General features: G+C 38.3%; 1 protein-coding gene across 1 annotated transcript; it reads left to right on the top strand.

Moving 5' to 3' along the window:
- The first annotated feature begins 214 nt into the window (after positions 1-214).
- On the top strand, positions 215-15856 carry LOC5578339 (FGFR1 oncogene partner 2 homolog). The gene is made up of 3 exons (XM_001656854.2): positions 215-605; positions 10622-11201; positions 14921-15856. Exons 2-3 carry the CDS (start codon positions 10671-10673, stop codon positions 15215-15217), a joined length of 828 nt encoding a protein of 275 aa, XP_001656904.2. The 5' UTR covers positions 215-605; positions 10622-10670; the 3' UTR covers positions 15218-15856.
- The last annotated feature ends 4410 nt before the right edge of the window (positions 15857-20266 follow it).

Here is a 20266-nt window from a genome sequence, read left to right as displayed (position 1 = left end):
ACATTAATGGTTTATTCCATTCACTGAATGGTACATTTTTATCCGGGTGAGTATGTAAAATAGCTAATTTCAGCGTTATTAAATATGTGAATGTGCAGCCAATTTTCTTTAATTTTTGGTGTGAAATATTTCAAGAAAAACATTTTCACTGCATATCACCCTTAACCCAGTGATGATTGTTTTGATGATGACAGCGCCCCAAACTGTCAACCATCAGAAAGTTATCGCAAAATTCTGGTGGCCATCAGCTAGCTGTTGTTGATCATCACGGATTCCTTTCCGTAATAGAAAAATTCCGTGGCGAAATCTGCCCCATAACTCCTGGGAAAAAAGTGCATCCCATCGTTCGGTGCTGTGCATAATCGATGGCCGTACAAAATATCAAGTGAGGTGCTTCGGGATCATAAAAAGTGCAAGTGGATTGCGTTGGTGCGAATCGAAATTGCGACGGTAAAGGTCGTCGTGGAAAAGGAGAAAAGAATGTAATTTTTTTTTTGTTGCTTCGATCGTAAGTCTCTTTTATCGCATACGCAAGCAATCAGCTCGGAATTTCCACGGACCAAGTGAAAACATTTCCAGACGATAACACACTCTGTGGCGAAAGGGTAAGTGGGGATAAATAATTTTGGTTTGGCATTTACAGATGATCTAAGAAATAGAATAAATTCCAGCTATCCTATTTAGGGTGGCAGGGGCATACATGTACATCTAGGCCCCCACCCTTTTTTTGCACAATAACATTGTGAAATTAAGGCCGCACGGGACGTCATTATAATCATCCTATCCATTTGAAGAAGCAGATCTCAAGTACCACTCAATATAGAGATGTGAAAAATTTATCACTATTTTCTATATATGTGGTGCACAATCGATCAAATTTTCAGCTTCATCGGTTCACTAAAACTCGAGATTTGCTTCGGCAAAGTTTTGATGATAATTGTTAGAGTGAGACAAAAGATAGGGAAAATAACACGGTCTCCCGTGTCCCCTTAAACATTGTTTTAGGCTGGGAGGGAGAAACCAATACAAAATTTTTCTACGTCACAGTGAGCCGAGATTTTGCTGTCACGAACTGTCACTGTGAGCCCGGATCTTAAACAATGGACAAACATGATAAAAGCGTGTAAATAGCCTAAGCATATTTTTGCATTTCATCAAATATAGCAAAAATCGAATTCATGCACATTCAAAAGTAACGTCACGAGAGCACCGTTAATTCATATTGAATGTAACGTATTGGAATGAGGCTTTTTTTGTAGAAGTGAGCAGTGTTTGCCCTATGCAATCTTCTCTACATGAATAACTCACACTAGCAGTAAGCACACCTCGAACAAACGAGCCGACTTTGTTTACTATTTTTAAGTCACTAACAAATCAGTGTTTTCGATAAAGAATGTAATCTTTTTACTATCAATTCAATATACGTTTGTGAATTCGTAATTTCGCGATTGTAGTTATTTTCTTCGACTGTTCCCAACAGGTTATGGGCCCAGGGACGCGGTGCGCGAGAAGAAAGTTAATTACGGATCGGAAAGAAAGCGAAAAAGTTTGTTATTTTTGTCGTTCGCGTTCTGAGTGATTTGCGAGAAAAATATCAGAATGGCGGAATCGAAAGTTGTTATTGAACGTCTGAATAACTTCAACTGGTCCAGTTGGAAGTTTAGGATGGAGCTACTTCTTCTCAAGGAGCAACTGTATGATATGGTTATTCAACCGAAACCAGAAGCCCCACCAGGAGATTGGGATAAAAAGGACGGAGCAGCCAGAGCAACAATCGGTCTTGCGCTCGATAACGACCAACTGTGCCATGTTATGGCCGCCCGCACAGCGAAAGATATGTGGGATGCATTAAGAAACTACCACGAGAGAGATTCATTGACCAATAAAATTCATGTTATGCGAAAACTGTTTACGATGCATCTTGCGGAAAACGGAAACATGGCGGAACATTTAGTACAGATATCGGAGCTTGTCCAACGATTGGTTGCTATGGGAGAGGATTTAAAGGAGCACTGGATTATAGCAGTATTATTATCGAGTTTGCCCAGAAGCTATGACGCACTAATCACAGCATTGGAGACACGTCCGGAAGAGCAATTGAAGCAGGAGTATGTTAAGGGAAGACTTTTAGATGAATGGAAGCGACGATGCGATCATAACGATTCAGACTCGGAGAAAGCGTTGACTGTTTCAACGAGATCTGGAGTGCGGAAGAAGAAGACTTGCTACTGCTGTAAGAACGAGGGTCATTTTTGGCGTGCGTGTCCAAAACTTGAAATGAGAGATCAGCATGATGAGAGTGAAGAGCAGTCAGGACATAGTGCAAGGCTAACAAAGGCACTTGCGCAGAATCACGGAGGAGGCGATGTCTGTTTTGCAGTTTCAGGAGGAGATAATGTTGGTGTCAAAGCTGAAGTGATACATAAAACAAGCTGGTGTTTGGATTCAGGTTGCGCCACCCATCTGACTGGAGATTCAGGACTGTTAGAAGGCGTAGTTACGTGCAACAGAATAGTCTATTTAGCGGATGGACGTAAAGTGCTAGCAAAAGGTGTAGGGACTGGAAAACTACAAACCAAAGGAATCACAATCGCAGTGAAGAATGTGTTGTTTGTGCCAGGGCTTGTTGGAAGTTTCTTATCCGTACCAAAAATTGTTGGGCTTGGATACAATGTACATTTTGACGCAACAGGTGCTAACATTATGAAGCATGGCAGAGTAATTACTAATTTCGGCAAAAAGAATGGTCTTTATTTTGTCTAAATTTAGTTTGGTATGCGTGAACATATAGTACGACTATTTTTATGGGGCTCACACTGAGGAGGAGTGTAGAAGTGAGCAGTGTTTGCCCTATGCAATCTTCTCTACATGAATAACTCACACTAGCAGTAAGCACACCTCGAACAAACGAGCCGACTTTGTTTACTATTTTTAAGTCACTAACAAATCAGTGTTTTCGATAAAGAATGTAATCTTTTTACTATCAATTCAATATACGTTTGTGAATTCGTAATTTCGCGATTGTAGTTATTTTCTTCGACTGTTCCCAACATTTTTTACTGTTTTCATTAAAACTGAAAATTAAACGCATAGAAAACTGTGGCCCTTTTTCAATGTTTGTCCAGAAAGATCGAAGGCACACAACAATTGAAAACTAGCGATTTTCACTAAGCCTGCCTTGATTGTCGTTGGCAAATTGGAGTTATCTTGCAATTTGAAAAACAATGGTCTAATCCACCGGTGTACTAAATTTACTCGGTCTGAGAATTGTGACACTTGAACGGGGCACGCTCCCGTATGATCCCCACGTGATCTGGACCCGCTCTAGTGTCAAAATTCTTCGACCGAGTCAGTTTAGTACACCCGTGGATGATCCTATAACACTTCCCCGAATACCATTACCCCGAAAACCATCACCCCGAAAGTCAATACCCCGAATGGTCAAGTACCCCGAAAACCAATACCCCGAAATCCATTACCCCGAATAGTCCGTTACCCCGAATACCATTTCCCCGAATTTTCTTGCCCCGAAAAATTCAAAATGAAGATTCGATAAATCAACACCATACATTTTTTTAATAATTAGTTTAGGTTAAGCACGTCTTCTCTTGTTCGTTGGAGGTCATTGTCTATCAAATTGTCGCTAATGTATATGACAAAAAGAATCTAAAGATTCGGAAGTAGAAAACTCCTCCTCTATATGACGAAGTGTTCCCTACTTCAAAATATACTTTACTCAATGATATTAGATAACGGTACTAGCCTGGAAGCCGCTAAGGAAATACAATTTGTTATCAAAGATTTATTAATTTAATTTTGTGAGGATGGCTGTGTTCACAGATTCATTGTTACATTTTTCGAACTGCTGATAATGCTGGTACTGAATTTGTTTTCACTTGTTAATGTCAGAGACCTCTACCGCCCTCTTTCAAATGCGTTATATCAATTGATGATCAACTTATTCTGGAATGGCACTAGACTATTATACTGACAACTATTTATAAATGCATCGCTAAAGAACAGCCGATGATAAAAGAAGAAAAAATCATTGATGAAAACGTTAAAAATTATGATGCCGATAGTCACTATACAAGCGCAACTTTTGAAAGAATAGTCGATAATTAAAAGAAGGACAATTCTCTTGTTGGAAGTTGTAATACCTACAAGATGTAATACTGACAAGTAATGCAGGAGCTTATTTTCAAGGTCGCCCGTCTGAAGTCACTGTCAACTTTGAATTTCGCTCAAGACAATTGTGCCAGTCGACTTTTTTGGCGGCTATCGCTCAAAATTTAACTAAAACAGTACAACTCGGCTGTTCTATAACTCAAAGAAGGGAAAATCATTACGTACACTCTGGCATTATACAACCTCGAAAGAACAGCCGATGATTGAAAGAATAAAAAATTACAGATAGAAATATTAGTAGTTATTACGCCGACAATTATTTTAACACTGCCAGAAAAACCTCGCTTGTCGTACATAGAACGAGAGAGATGGAATTTTAGGCTCAAATTCGCGAGCGTCTTTGAAGAATTTCTTGATGTGCATAACTGACTTTCGGGGAAGTGTCGCATTCGGGGAACTGGTTTTCGGGGTAATGGTTTTCGGGGTAATGGTTTTCGGGGTAATGGTTTTCGGGGTGATGTGTCATTCGGGGTAACGTTGCATTCGGGGTAATGGTTTTCGGGGTACTGGTTTTCGGGGTGATGGTTTTCGGGGTAATGGTATTCGGGGAAGTGTTATAGGACCCCGTGGATAAGACCATTGTATCCAATTTCGTGTGTAGTATCGGTGCCTCCCTCCCAGGTTTTAGGTATTCATTACAATTGAACTGCTCGTTTTCGCTTCCGTACAAGTCCACTTGATGTAGTGCATTACTGTTTTCTACAGTTACGGACGCTAGGTGGCAAAATTTGTTCATTGAAAGTGGGTGCACGGTGCACCTTAAAAGCAGGGCTGGTAGCGCGTTACTTTTTAGTGACTTGTTAACTATTTTCGACCTGATCATTAATTAGTCACTATTTGCAACAAATATTCACTAGTCTATTTTTTAGACAAATTGTCACTAAATAACTATGTTAGTTACTGATGATATACAGTGGGATTCCGTTTTTGGCAACAAGGTCGAAATTTTCAGTTGCCAAAAACGGAACCGTGCCAAAATCGGAACCCATTTTTTCAATTTCAAAAATATCATTTTGACGTTGTTCCATCATAATTATGGAACCAAATAATGACCAGACTTCCGAACGGTCCATTTCGAAGTAGATTTCCATAGGATAGGACTATGTTGTAAATCTGAAGATTCTTCATATTTATTTTGACAGGCGTTCTACACATTTTTTATAGCTGAAATATCTCAATGATGTTTTATAAACTTTATGTATACTATTTGTATACCTAGGTCATGTATAGATCAATAATCGCATAAGCGACCTTTGTTCAAGAACAGAACATCTCCTCAAAGTAGAGTAAGAATAAAGAAATTTCATTGAAAGCGTATTTACAAAAAAAAAAGTTCTAGGCAGGGCAGGTAATCGTCATCGTCAAATGGAAAAAGTCGTCGACGAAACTAAAAAAAGAATCGTCATCGTCACTCAACCAGCGTTGGATGACGATTTGCTGCAGACGTCCGCCACAAAGGCTCGGCGTCATGACGAACAAATAAACCTCCTTCGTTATGGTCGAATCTTCGTTCGGGAGCTCTGAGCCGACTAAAACTATGAACCGTGGCGTCGATAGATTATGAGCCTTTTTTGAAAAAAATAAAACAAAAACAAAACAACAAAACGTGTCCGGAATTGAACAAACGATCTCTGAATTATCAACATCACGCGCTTACCAACAGAGCTATTGTAGAAGCTTGAGGAGTAAGGGTTAAATTGCCAATACAAGCAATTCTGGGATGGCATTCGCCGTTTTGTGCATAGCAAGCGAATATACAATAAACGCCTCCTTCGTTTGAGAAAGGGGAGCGAACGGAATGAAGACAAAGTGGTTCGTAGACGATTTTGGGTTGCCGTTCGTCGTGCATTCTTTCGTCGATGACGAGACGACGACCTGCCAGAGTTATTATACTGGATGACGATGTCTTTTTTTATTTCGTCATCGCACTGTGACGAATCTGACGATTGCCTGCCCTGGTTCTAGGTGTTTCAAAACTTAATGATTCTACTTAAGTAAACTTGGAGAAAAAACGGTTTCTATTTTAATCCCAAGCATCAAATTTTAAAATATTTAATAATTTGAAAATGATTATTTTACATTAAATTTCTTGCATAGTAAGGAATCTGATATCAAATGATTGACTGAAATCAGCTGACAGCTGAAATCATTTGCTATACCAATAAAAAACTATTATATTTTTTGGAACATAATATTGACAAAGCCTTCAATAGGATTTTCCATAGAAATGTGGGCTTCGTAGCCGTAAGGTCAGCGGCGTCAATCGTTCAGGCGTATTGTACTACGGAGTGTAGGTTCGATTTCGTGAAGGTTCGCCCCTTGTCGGAGGAATCTTTTCAATTTCAGGAATCAAAAATTCTTCATCTTCAATGAATGGTTGTTCCGTGTGTGCGTTGTATAATATAAGTACAGCCTTTGGTTTAAGACGGTGTATAGTGTCTTTCAAATATGGATGAAAAATACATCTGAAAATTATTACAAAATAGTATAGAACCCGTTTGTGTTCTATACTAGCTTGCTAAGAATCCACAGAATCTTACTTAGGAGCCAGATAGGAATTTTCATCTACCCAGGATCTTGTTGATTATTTTGAAGATAGTGCTTAAACTTTCAAGATTCAGCTGCGATATTGCTGAAAATTCTCAAGTTTCCGATCGAAATTCCCAAAAGTTCATAAGGACTTTCCAGAGTGCCACTAGCAATCTCCACATTCCGCTGGAAACCTATTCAGAATCCTCAAGATCTTACCAAAAATATTCAATTAAGAATCCGCAGTATTCCTCTAAAAATTCACAGGCTGCCTTAGAAATCTTAGGAGTTTACAAGGAATCGACAGATTTTGCACAGCATCCACTATATACATTCTCAGGTTCCCGCGAGAAACCCCTAAGTAATAACCGATAGGAATTCCCAAATTTCGCTCAGTATTTCCAAGAATTCACTGAAAATTCTTAGAGGCTGAGTAGAGAAGAGTAAAAAAACGTAAGGATTCTCCAGAATCCAGTTAGCCCCCCCCCCCCCAGACCCAGCCAGGGGTCACCAGTATCTCGTAAGGAACATTTTGATAATTTCATGCGGCAGGCATACTTGAATTAAATCTTGATATGGCACGTAGTATACTCTAGCTTGAGCAACACTAAAATATAATGTTGGATCGGTTCTTAAAAAGTGATTTGCTTCTTTTGGTATGGTATGTTCTACATTAGCAACGCATGTAATTCTGCAATAAAAAGAACAGTGAGCTGAAGAGGCGAAACGAAATTGTAGATAAAAACTCTGTGTGATTTTTAGACTTTTTGTTCCTCTTATGTCAATGTTGCTTTGTTAAGAAAAGCTGTTCCAAATCTGAAGAAAACTGACTTTTACTAATTACAATTGTCTACCGGCATACTTAAGTGAGCTGGTCATAAAGCGTGAACGCCTGAGAAAAGATGTTGGAACTCTAGTTGATACTCATAGAGATTAATGACTTCATGAAACGTTGCGACTATACGGCCATCTAGAATTAAATAAGCGCATACGGTGCTCCTAGAAGTTGGTGACATTTTGAGAAACATCGGCGAAAATTGAACTCTGGTATGCGGTAAACGTGAAGCTGGATTGCTTTCAAATGACTAAAACAAACGAAACAATAATAATTACAGAAAAATACAAATTTTAATGATATTGAAAAATGTTGTCAAAAACGGATCCATTTTGTTGCCAAAATCGGGGGGTGCCAAAAACGGAGCATGCCAAAAACGGAGCGTGCCAAAAACGGAATCCCACTGTATTAATAATTAATAGTTACAAAATCTGGATAAGCTTCATAAACTCAAATAGCAGAACAGCAATGTAACATTTTTTAGAACTTTTTAGCTCAAAGTGTCGAGAAAAGGAGGGATTCTCTGTAAACTTGTGAGCAGGGTTGGTAACCATCGGTTTCGTCACTGACCGATGACGAAAAATTGAGAAAAATATTCAGTGCGTAAAAGATCGTCATTTTCTTTGTCTTCAATGACTGGCAAGGAGACCACGACGAAACAAAGCCGCAAAAAGTCCACGAGTAATATTTTTCGTCACTCTTCCCGTCACCCCTCCGCACTGAACCAACATAAGCTTCTAATCGTCACCGAGCGCACAATTGCAGAAAAAGAGAGTCTGAGCCACAAACTACTAGTCAACAAGGTTTCTTGTGTTAGCAATTGGGCAAGCACATTTTAAAGAAGTTGAATTAGCTCTGTCGGTAGGCGCGTGCTACTGGTAATCTAAAGGTTTTTTGTTCAACTCCGGAAGCGCGCAGAATTTTTTTTGCGAGTTCCTCTTTTGGTCGGCCTTTCAATTGGCACCGATTAGGGTGATGTGCTAGTATCCATCGTATTAAGCATTGATCAGTGAGAACTGTAATTTTCCCAGTATTGCAGTTAATGATGCTGATACAAACCGATGCCAAACAATTCTTTCTCAAAACGACTTTTGCATTGTACAATAACATTTTGATAAATCTTGATCTCTTTTTGGAAATAATGCAAAGAAAATGCATCTTACCGTATTCTCAATCCGTCGTATCGTTTTCAACTCCGTCGCAATCAGTTTCCAGATTCGGCTCACAACTTACGGCTCACTGTGTGTATTGAGTGGTCAAAACACAACATATCAACGCTATAATAAAATGTTTTACTAGAATATATAGATCTACGGGCATCTCCCTCTATTCCTTCAGCATGATGGAATATACTAATTTTCTTTAAAATTAATTGTTCGTTATCAAAATTCAGCACGAACATATGAACACAATTCCTTTTGACCGTACAATTATGGCATTTGCTCACAGTACAGCGAAAACAACACAATCAAAGGAATCGTATTTTTACGTCGAGCGTCGCGCACACATTGATGCACACATGCTTTTTTTTGTCAGTACGACGGATTGAACTTTGTTTACATTCTTAATTATACGCGGCGGTTGAGGAAATTTCGTAAAAATTGGTGATTTATTGGAGTTTTACGGCGTGTGATTAGAATGAAATCCTTCAGTGAAGAAGTACGAAGGTTTTCCATAGTGAAAATAAGTGCCCGGCGAAGTAAGTCACCCACGGGGGCGGGAAGAAACTTGTGTTGGAAAATGGTGTGGCTCAGTCGATCGCTAAGCATTTCTCCCAAATCGTGTTCGTCCATGCGATTTCGGTAAAAAAGTGCAAAGTGGATGATTGAACTGAAGTTATTTACCAAAATACCGTAGTTTTATTTCACTTTTGTTGTACAAGTGTAAAAACCATAACAGCTTTCACAAAATTACACTTGGATAATGAATCTATGTTGCAGGTAAGTTTGAATATCCGCCGTAGGGGAACATTTAAAGTTTGATACGACGAATAGTAGCGCTTACGACGAAGAAGAACAAAACCCTAGTTGTCTGCCTTTCCATTCAAGCTGAACATGTTCAACGAAAACACATACAGAGAGAAACGGCAAAGATTTTTCGTCGCGACGAGGTGCTTGGTTGCTGGTAGTTGGGCGTCTAAGTTTGCGCTGAGCTGAGGTAGTGACGAAAACTTTTTATTTTTCGTCACCGTCACTGATAATCTGTCGAATCCGGCGACTAATAACAACCCTGCTTGTGAGAGGAGTGATAACATTTTTGGTAATATTTTGAAATTTGATTATCGATTAAATTAACTGGCGCATGCGTTTGAAAGCGGTTCGACAGAAAACCAGGACAATTTATTCCTGAATCTCTGTGTCATCGAATGAATATTGTCATGAATCTTGGCTCCCAACCCTGTTGTGATGGGTGACAATCAAAAGCCTATTACCTACTTGTTTTTAATTATGAATCGTGGTTTACGGCTAACCAGCCGAGTGGAAGTTTTACAACTACCGAAAAGCTAAACATTACATATAATTTGCAATTGGATTAGATAGACACATTGATGTGAAGATTTGCGAAAAAGTTACACGTCTTCTCAGTATGTATGCTGTATGCAGTTGTATGCTATTTCATTACCTAAAAAATAATGCGCTCTCGGGCTAGGCATTGGATATAAATAGAAAGCGTTGTGTTTGGATGGGCATCTAATTCTTCCGAAAGAGGTGCACTTTGCGAAAAAGGATTATTGAGCTGAAATCGAATGCAGGTTAACTTCTGCGAATTTGTATTTATATTAGTCACTTTTTTGAGAATCGGAAGTCACTATTTAGTCACTTATTTCTCAAATATGGTAACTAAAATTACTTTTTCCGACACCGTTTTTTGCTACCAGCCATGGAAAATCAATGAAAAAATTCAAGGATGAATTCCGGGAGCAATCTAATCAAGACTTCCTTTAGAAATTTCCGAGATAATTTTTGAAGTAATTTCTGGACATATCCTTATAGATACTACTACATAGTGGTATCCTCAAAGAGTCATTAACGAAAACATCATTAACTGATGAAGTTTGTCTCGTTTTAGGTGCAACTATCAAAGTGACTCGTATTGGAAGACATAGGTAACGAGCAGAATGTCTGTCACATTCGAGCAAATTATTTTGGACGCCAAAAGAATCGCGAATAGGCTAAAGGATCGCGAAGCGTTGGGCGATTCCCTGCTGTTGGAGTCGGAATCCGTTAACAAACAAATCGAATCGATGCGACAGTTTCAGGACGATATCGACATTCTGAACAAGTTGGCCCGGGACCGTTCCAACAATCAGCTGATCACAATCATCCATCAGGAGAATCCACAGATACGGGAGATCCAGCAGGAGAATCGATTGCTGAAGGCGGCACTGGAAGATCACCAGCATGCCCTGGAGCACATAATGACCAAATATCGGGAACACACTCAGAGCAAGATCCTCAACACCAAGGTTAACTTTGTGGAAGCCTTCAGCAAACATCAGCAGTTCAACGAGCAGAAAGATGAAGTCATTCGACAGCAGACGCAGAAGATTCAGGAAATGGCCGCCGTCATGCAGAGGGCCTCCCAACTGGACGAGGAAAAGTTCAACCAGGAGCAGGAGTTTCTTAGCAAGTTGATAACGGAAAATAAGGTAATAGTTCGGCATTTTTCAATACAGTGATTCTCGCTGAAACAAGGTTGCCATCGGTAGATATCGTTAGAATTCAAAAACTGTCCGTAAAAATATAACAACACTAGAGGAGCAGCGTTTTGGTTAACTTGAATTGGAGGATTACTTTTCGTTTTTTTTTTCTGTGAAATTTAAGTAAAGGATACCTTCCGATCTTCAATTAATCTTCCTATTGGCATTACCTCTTCGCTGAGATAGATCCTGCTTCTCAGCTTAGTGTTCAATAAGCACTTCCACAGTTATTAACTGAGAGTTTTCTTTTCCAAAGTTGCCATTTTCCCATTTGTACATATATCTCATGTGGCAGGTACGATGATATCTATGTCCAGGGTTGTCAAACAAATTTTCATTTCGAAAAAGATCCTGAACCACCCGGGACTTGCACTCAGATACCCTCGATTAATATTATTTGAAAATTCTGCCCAGGACTATTATGATATGGCCAACTAGGATTTTCAAAAAATCCTGCTCAGAACTTCATTAGAAATCCTTCTCGGGCTCTGTCGGATAGACACCCAGGATTTTGTGAAAACCCATTCAAGGATTTCCTGCGTCCTGGATTCTAAAAGAATCATGTGTGTAATCCTGCTATACATCCTGTAGATAACAATCCTGTCCTGCGAGAACCATGTTTAGAGGGTTATATGATAATCCTGCCCAGAATTCTGGGTGAGCCGTTTCCAGCATAGGAAAACATCTTGAACCTATTTTCTATGAAGAATTACGTTAAATAGTGTTCTACGCTTTTTATTGACGTTTCCATAAATTTCTCCCAAGAATCTTCTAAGTTAAATTTACAAAGCTAGCAAACTTTTCGGCATACATAGTTGAAAGCGATTTAGAAATCGCTACATTTTTCAAATATACCAACGAATATGTTTTTAATATAAAAAAGCCCTGGTGGTGGAAGTCGAAACTCCACACTGATGGTGTGCCCTTCACGCTGTACATAGCTGGATGGATGGGTGGTCGGCTGGATTGCGTACAGACTCGATCTTGCCGCTCGGAAGAATTGGAATGGGAAACAAGCAAAACTAACCTTTGATGGAATCTTTATAGGAACTGGGAGGAATTCCTGATGGCACTCCTGACAGAATTCATAGAGGAATTCCTCATGATATCTCTAGAAGAAATCCTGATGGAGTTTCTCGAGGAATTCCTGATAGAATCTCTGGAGGAATTCCAGGTGAAATCTCTGAAGGAATCGATGGAATTCCTGGAGAAACTCCTGATGAAATCCCCAGAAGAATTCTGATGGTACTCCTGATAGGCTTCCTATACGATCTCCCTATATGGAAACCTTGAAGGAATTCTTAAAGATATTCTTGATGGAACTCTAGATGGAATCATTGGAGGAACTCCCGATAAAATCATTAGAAGAACTTCTGATGGAATCCCTGAAGGAATTCATGATTATATTTCTGATGGAATTCCTTATGATATCCCTAGAATAAATCTTGAAGGATTCCTCGATATAATATAATATAATCTCTGGAGGAACTCCTGATAGAATCTCTGGAGGAATTCTAGGTGGAATTCTACTTATAGAATCCCTGAGGGGCCCAGATAGCCGTAGCGGTAAACGCGCAGCTATTCAGCTAGACCAAGCTGAGGGTCGTGGGTTCGAATCCCACCGGTCGAGGATCTTTTCGGGTTGGAAATTTTCTCGACTTCCCAGGGCATAGAGTATCTTCGTACCTGCCTCACGATATACGCATGCAAAAATGGTCATTGGCATAGTAAGCTCTCAGTTAATAACTGTGGAAGTGCTCATAAGAACACTAAGCTGAGAAGCAGGCTCTGTCCCAGTGGGGACGTAACGCCAGAAAAGAAGAAGAAGAAGAATCCATGTAGGAACTTATGAAGGAATCATTGGAGGAACTCCTGATGGAATCCCTGAAGGAATTCCAGGTTAAAATACTGAATCAAACTCCTGATGAAGCTCTAGAGAAACTGTGATGGAATTGCTAGAGAAAATCCTGATGGAATCTTTAGAGGAGTTCTAGGTGGAATCCCTGATGGAATTCCTAGACCAACTTTTGATGAAATTCCCAGAGGAACTCTTGATGGAATCCCTAAAAAACTTTCGATAGAACCCCTAGAGGAACTTCGAATGGAATCCATAGAATAACTTTCGATGGAATTCCTAGAGAAACTTTCGATCGAATCCATAGAGCGACTCTTGGTGGAAGAAACCCTAAATGAATTGCTGATGGAACCCTTCGTAGAATGTATGATAGAATCTTTAGAGGTACTCCTGATAGAAATCCTGGACGAACTCGTGTTAGAATCCTTTGAATAATTCCTAATCCCTAGAAGAACTCGTTGTGAAATCCCTAGAGGAACTCCTGATGGAAGCTCTGGAGAAACTTCTGATGGAATTGCTAGAGGAACTCCTGATGGAATCTTTAGAGGAGTTCCTGGTGGAATCCCTGAAGGAAGTCCTGATGGAATGCCTAGAAGAACTTCTGAAGAAATCCCCAGAAGAACTCTTGATGGAAGCCCTAGAAGAACTTCCGATAGAATCCATAGAGGAACTTTCGATGGAATCCCCAAATCGACTCCTGATAGAAACCCTGATGGAACTTCTGATGGAATCCTTCGTGGAATTTATGATAACATTTTTAAAAGTAGTCCTGATGGAAATCATGTACGAACTCGTGTTTGAATCCCTTAAATAACACCTGATGTCTAGAGGAATACCTGGTGAAATCCTTACAATAACTTGTGATAGAAACTTTTGAAGTTCTCCTGTTGGAATCCCTGGAAGAACTTTTAAAGGAATCCCTCGAGGAACTCCTGATGGAATTCCTTGAGAAAATCTTAATGATATCTTCAGCAAAGTTGAACAAGTTTGCTTAATACGCTTTTTATGTAGGTCTTCCATATTTTGTAATAAATCATATTTTTTTTATCAAAAATTTCACTACCGGGTACCCCCGTTGATATGACCACTTTTAATCTGAACACTTTTTAATTAGCACCCCGCATGCATAACGGAGTCAAGTGAGATGGCACGCCGATGAAAAATGATTGAAATAAAGGCTGGCAAATTGGCGTACGAACTCTTTCTGCAATAATTTAGGGTGTTCAAAAAATTGTTCAACGAATTTCGTCCAAAACTCTTTCAGAAGGAAGCCTTAGATTTTTTTTTGTAAAAACTGTATCTTTGGAAGAGTAACTAAAGTAACTACTGGAGAAGGAAAAATGAGTGGAAAAACCTCTAGAGGAAATATTGGGACGATATCTGGGAAAACTTTCAGAGTAATTCCTGTGAAAATTACTTGAGGTAGTTTCGTTGGATTTCGTTGAATTTCTGAACTAATACCCAGAAGATGATGATGATTTCTGAAGACACCATAGAGAAATTTTTTGAGGAACTAATGAAATTATTTCACGACAGCTCTACGGAGAAATCAATGTAAGAATTCCTGAAGATTTTCCTTGAACAATCTGAAGCTAATTCCTAAAAAATATTTGCGTTAGTGTCAATGAACTTTTTTTGGAGTCTTCAGAAGTAGGTATGTATCAGGATCAAGAAAAATAGGAAAATAGTGAGTTAGCCAAAACTCCTCTATTTTTGGCATATTTTAACGAACAGCGACAAACAATTTGAATTCTAACGATTTATGCCGATGGCGGGCAGGCTCATAACTAAACCAATATTCCAAACTTCATAGGGCCTTCGTGAACTGCTGGAGATTTCCCACAAGTACGGTTCCAACGGGCAGAGAATTTTAGTCGACGACAAATCCACCCAAACCGACACCTACCTGCTGGATGCGTTGACGGCAACCACATCCAGCAGCGGAACTAGCTTCACCGAGTCAGCAGTTTCGAACACCGGTACCATCAAGGTCAGCCCATCGTCCCTGAAGTCCCAGATCGCAGTCCCATCGTCGTCTTCTACGTCACCTCCCACGACAGCGGCACCGGCGTCAAGTGGCGTCAGTTCCTCGGTGGCCACTCTATCGTGACGAGATTCCGACGATAGCCAAGTGTCCGTATTCTTCTGCTGCCAATCGGCTTTACTGTAACTCTTTTAACCGAGAACCCACAAAAACCCCCGAAAAAATATTGTAAAACCGAATCGTGTCGAAAGGAAACTAAAATTACACCATTTTTTATTAACAGTGTAGTTATTCACTCACCCATACACTTTTCTCACACCCCAGCACAAACACATTTGTTTCAATCATAATGTTGCGTTCATGTTTTGTAGTTTAGTTGCAATTTGCAATATTTCGTATTAATTTATAACATATAATCGGCACAACAAAGTAAAGAGAATACCCTCCTTGTTTGTCGTGTAATGCACACATCTCTATAATGTTGTTACATTTGCATAACTAGTTTTGATGTAGGTAAAAAACCGACAGTTTCAAACGTATTAGTTCATTCAAAATCACATTTGCTCCATTTAGTACTAGACTCACACATCAAACATTAGTGTAAGAAGTGCAGTGAACAGCAAACAACGTTTTATCGCGCACTGTTGCAAATGTAGAAGAGGTCAATGTGATTTCTCATTAGTTTTATACCTCTCAGTTTTCCTTATCCACTTTGTACTGCAAACGCTATTGAATTAATAAATTTATAGGTAATTATAGAAACAACATTTTTGGGTTAACTTCATTATATAAAGTACAATGCCGTTTCGGTTCTAATACGCGAAATTTACGAATTTGCGACATATTTTGGAATCTAATTTCTCTTGATTCACAAATCAAATGTTACGCCTAGAATATTGTTCACAAGACCTTGACGTTAAGTTGTTGGAAAAATATGTGTCGAGGCATACTCTATAACTCGATGTATTTGATAGAGGGCGTGATAAAATCGAAATAGCATTGTACTTATGTCTAAAATAGCCGAAAATCAATTAAAATACTCCAGATTACCTACTCCAGTGACGGGTAATGTGCCCAAATATTTATAGCGGTGAGCCTTCCTCGAAGTGATAAAGTCCGCGGCAACAAAGCAAAGCCATGCTGAAGGAGCCTGGGTTCGATTCCCGGTCGGTCCAGGACCTCGTTTCATGCTCATGATAACACATTTTTATCCTAGCAACGTTTCGTTTATGTATTTTTTTTAACAAACTATGGATGGTTCGCCATTACAAGTGTCGACATAAACCCTTATTCCTGTTTCAAACAGTTTCAATACGCACATGTCTTTATATTTCCGTCATTACTAAAAAACCTTTGGATAGTTCGACATTTTAACACAGACAAACAAACGTAACACTTAGAACAAATTTCGTTAAAATCCGTCACCCAGTTTTCACCTGGTGAGCATGTTGCACTAAATACTGTTTTGCACAACGAGACCTGCAGATGGCGGTAATGTGATACATCAAACACGGAGAAAAGCGATGCCTCTGGGTGTGTGATTTGTAACATAGATAATTTGAAATGATCGTTAAATTAGTGGTCCATGAACATTTCGTCAGTGTTACGTCTGTTTATCTGTGTTAATAATGTTGACGTACTTTTTTAATCTTCTACCACACTCAAAATAATCCAAACGTCATTGTTACGTGAAAACATACGTGATTTTTTTCCATCGCACTTTTCACGTAGCTCTTACGGGAATCATAGGTAGCCCAGAATGAACGCATGAACTTTTGTACTTCGTCCATTCCACCGGCGCTACATGTAAGAGCTACGTGGATTTTCCGGTAGCCTTTACGAAGCGTTTCAATAGGACCTAGATGACTTTGTATTAAATTTAACTGTAATAAAGACCAATCTTATTTCTAATAGGCTTTGGAAGAAAACTAATTCCTAATTGGAAAATGTAAACAAACTTAAAAGATAGAGAAATTTTTATTCTCACTCTAAACATTTTGAATTATGTTTCCCCAATTTTGTGAGTTTGGTCTGTCTTGTTGTAGCCTTTGCGTGCTATAATTGATAGAGGGTATAAATCAGGTATAAAATATGAAGTAATGCAGGGATTCTTCGGTATTCAAAGCATATTTACCTTGAAATCAATCTTGCACAGGGTTTAAAGCAGCAGCAGCTTCTGAAGTTCTTCAAAATTAAGCGGGCGCCATCTTAGGATTTGAGCTCAATACCGAATGTACATACAACATACAGATGTCAAAATGAACTTGGGCACCTACGTGAATTTTACGTACGTGCGATGAAAACCTCAGTAAAAATTACCGAGTCACTATTTGGTGGTTATGAATGATTTAGTGATCTTTATCTTAGTCAGGTGAAGTGGTGGTAATATGAATTTGGAATGATCTACATGATTTTTCACGTAGCAATGACGTTTGGATTTTTTTGAGTGCATGATCTGCCATACTATGTTATCGGGGGATAAAAACTCCAAAATACATTGGTATTTGGATCAAAGTAATACACGCTCAAGAACACTATTGTAGCCATGAGAATTAGACGTAAAATAAAATTTTCATTCCACTATCGTTACTCAACCTATCAAGACGTGTTTCAATTCCAATAATTGGTCACACTATTATGGGTTTCCCATTATTATGGGACATTCCCATTTGCATTGCATGTGAAACAGAATGACTAATAATCGTGACAAGGTGACCCATAATATACAGTTTTAACACAGACAAACAGACGTAACACTTAGAACAAATCTCGATCAAAATCATAGTCATGAGGACATGTACGCCCAATGCTAAAATCGGCATGTTTGGCCGACGCGCCAACAGATGGCGGTAGTGTTAAAATGTCAAACGCGAACAAAAACGATGCGAGCGCTGCGGGTGGCGGATTGGCCACCTACAATATTTTTAAGTCGACCGTTTAAAAGGGTGTCGATGGACAATGATGAGAGTGTGACGTCTGTTTGTCTGTGGTTTTAAGTAAGAGTCGTATTAATGCTCTTGAAACTTTAACATATTCCTTTTTTGAATCCGTGATTATAGACGATGATCTTAGACTTTTGATCCGCCTTAAAAACGTGAGGAGAAGGCAATTTCAACGCACTCGCGATCCTGCTATTAAAATTATATGGCAGGATTTGCAGAAAAAAAAATCAAGAAACGTTTTGCACAATTAAGAAACAAAAGTTTTGAAAATAAGATTTCTCAATTGGACCCTGGCTCTAAGCCCTTTTGGAAATTATCTAAAACTTTGAAAAAACCTCAGAAGCCAATACCGGCATTGAAAGAGGAAAACAAATTATTACTAACCAATTGCGAAAAAGCTCAAAATCTCGCTATGCAGTTTGAAAGTGCGCACAATTTTAATTTAGGACTTGCTATTCCAATTGAAAATCAAGTTACTCAGGACTTCGAAAATATTCTCAATCAAGAGAACGTTTCGAAAATGCCTGGGAGACTGATTTGGAAGAAGTGAGAACTATTATTAAAAAATTCAAAAATATGAAAGCTCCTGGCGATGATCGAATTTTCTACAACCTCATCAAGAAATTTCCAGAAAGTAGCTTATCATTTTTAGTTGATATATTTAACAAATGTTGCCTGAGTAACGTATTCTTCAAAGGCCGGAAAAAGTTTGAGGATTTGATTGGTAGAGGTCTCCTGGATTGGCAATTTCAGCCTAAAAATTGATACCTAAAAATTGGTACTGGATAAAACAATTTCCCACAGTTTTTTTTTTTTCAAGAATTCACAAATAAATTCCACTAACATTTTATTCCAGTAATAACTCCCGAATTTCTGCAGACATCTCGCAAATAGCTTTTTGAAGTATTCTTCTAAGCACACCAACAGAAATTCGCCTAAGAATTTGTCTCGCGATTCCTGTAAAGAATCGCCAGAATTTTGGTTTTGATCCCCCTCAATTCTTCAAGAAGTTTTTCCTAAAACTCCTCATTGTTTTCTATCCAATGTATTACAATAAAAACATAAGGTAATAAATTCATGAGTTTCATACTAACATTTGTTGCAAAGGTTCTTCTGTAAACTAGTTGGAATATTCTTCAATTTCTAAGGTTACAACTAGTGAAACATCAAATAGTTTATTTTATAAAGTGGACACCTACTTTATGATTGCTGTTTTTTATTTCTCAATAAAATCGAATTCGGTTTTCTGTACATCGTTCAATTACTATTCTACGATGTTATTATAAGTTCTTACCAAATGCTTCTGCTTGAAAAATTATATAGTTTTTACAAAAACTCCTAAGAAAATCTCTTCTTCAAAGTTAAACTTTATTTTTCGCTTAACAAAAATCCTCGTGTTTATGAACAAATTATATGTTGGTATCCTTCACTATTCTACTGAAGGTAGAGCTTTAAACCCTCCAATAATATTTCACCAATCTCTGACACTAGGTCACTCTAGTAATATATCTATTTATGGTCAAATTTGCTGACATATGTATATACTATCCTTCTACTCCCAGCAAAAAGGTAAAGTAAAAACCGTGTTAAAAAATTTATTCATATAATTAAAGAAACTATATTTGTATAATAAAGAACTAAAATATGAGTTTTATGAGCATTCTTAATCATGAATTTAACTCTTTATGCTCGGTTTGTTGAAAAATCTCAAAACATTACGCATATTTACCGATCTGCAGTAATTTTCAAACGTATTTCGCCAAATATTTCGATCGGTAATCTCTGAATAAAATGTTATAAAAATAGTAATGTAAAATAATTTTGATTTCATTACAGCAGTGCTACCAATTTAGATGATTTTTTTTGTGCCTCGAGAATTCTTCTGAAAATAACGCATATTTTTATGATTGTGCTTCAATATGACGTGGGGACTAAATAAGCAACTCTATGAAGGCCTAGGCCATTTTTCTTAAAGACTATATCAGTACTTTCGACAGGACGTACTTTAAACTTTAAAATTCAATACAGAGTCAGAATTAGGGCAAATTTGAAAACTAATACATTCTCAGTAAAATAGGTTTGAAGTTAAGCGGATATAATTTCAATTTTATATTATGTTTCCGATCGATTTAATCGCATGATAAATTTTTGAATGATCCATTACAATATTTGTTTTTATTGACTGTTTAACGAGAAACTTGCGACGATCAACGCGCCACCATAGTTCATATAA

This window comes from Aedes aegypti, chromosome 3 (genome assembly GCF_002204515.2).
Source record: "Aedes aegypti strain LVP_AGWG chromosome 3, AaegL5.0 Primary Assembly, whole genome shotgun sequence".
Lineage (NCBI taxonomy): Eukaryota > Metazoa > Arthropoda > Insecta > Diptera > Culicidae > Aedes > Aedes aegypti.
The sequence above is the reverse complement of the archived record's forward strand: the minus strand, read 5'-3'. Positions and strand labels throughout refer to the sequence as shown.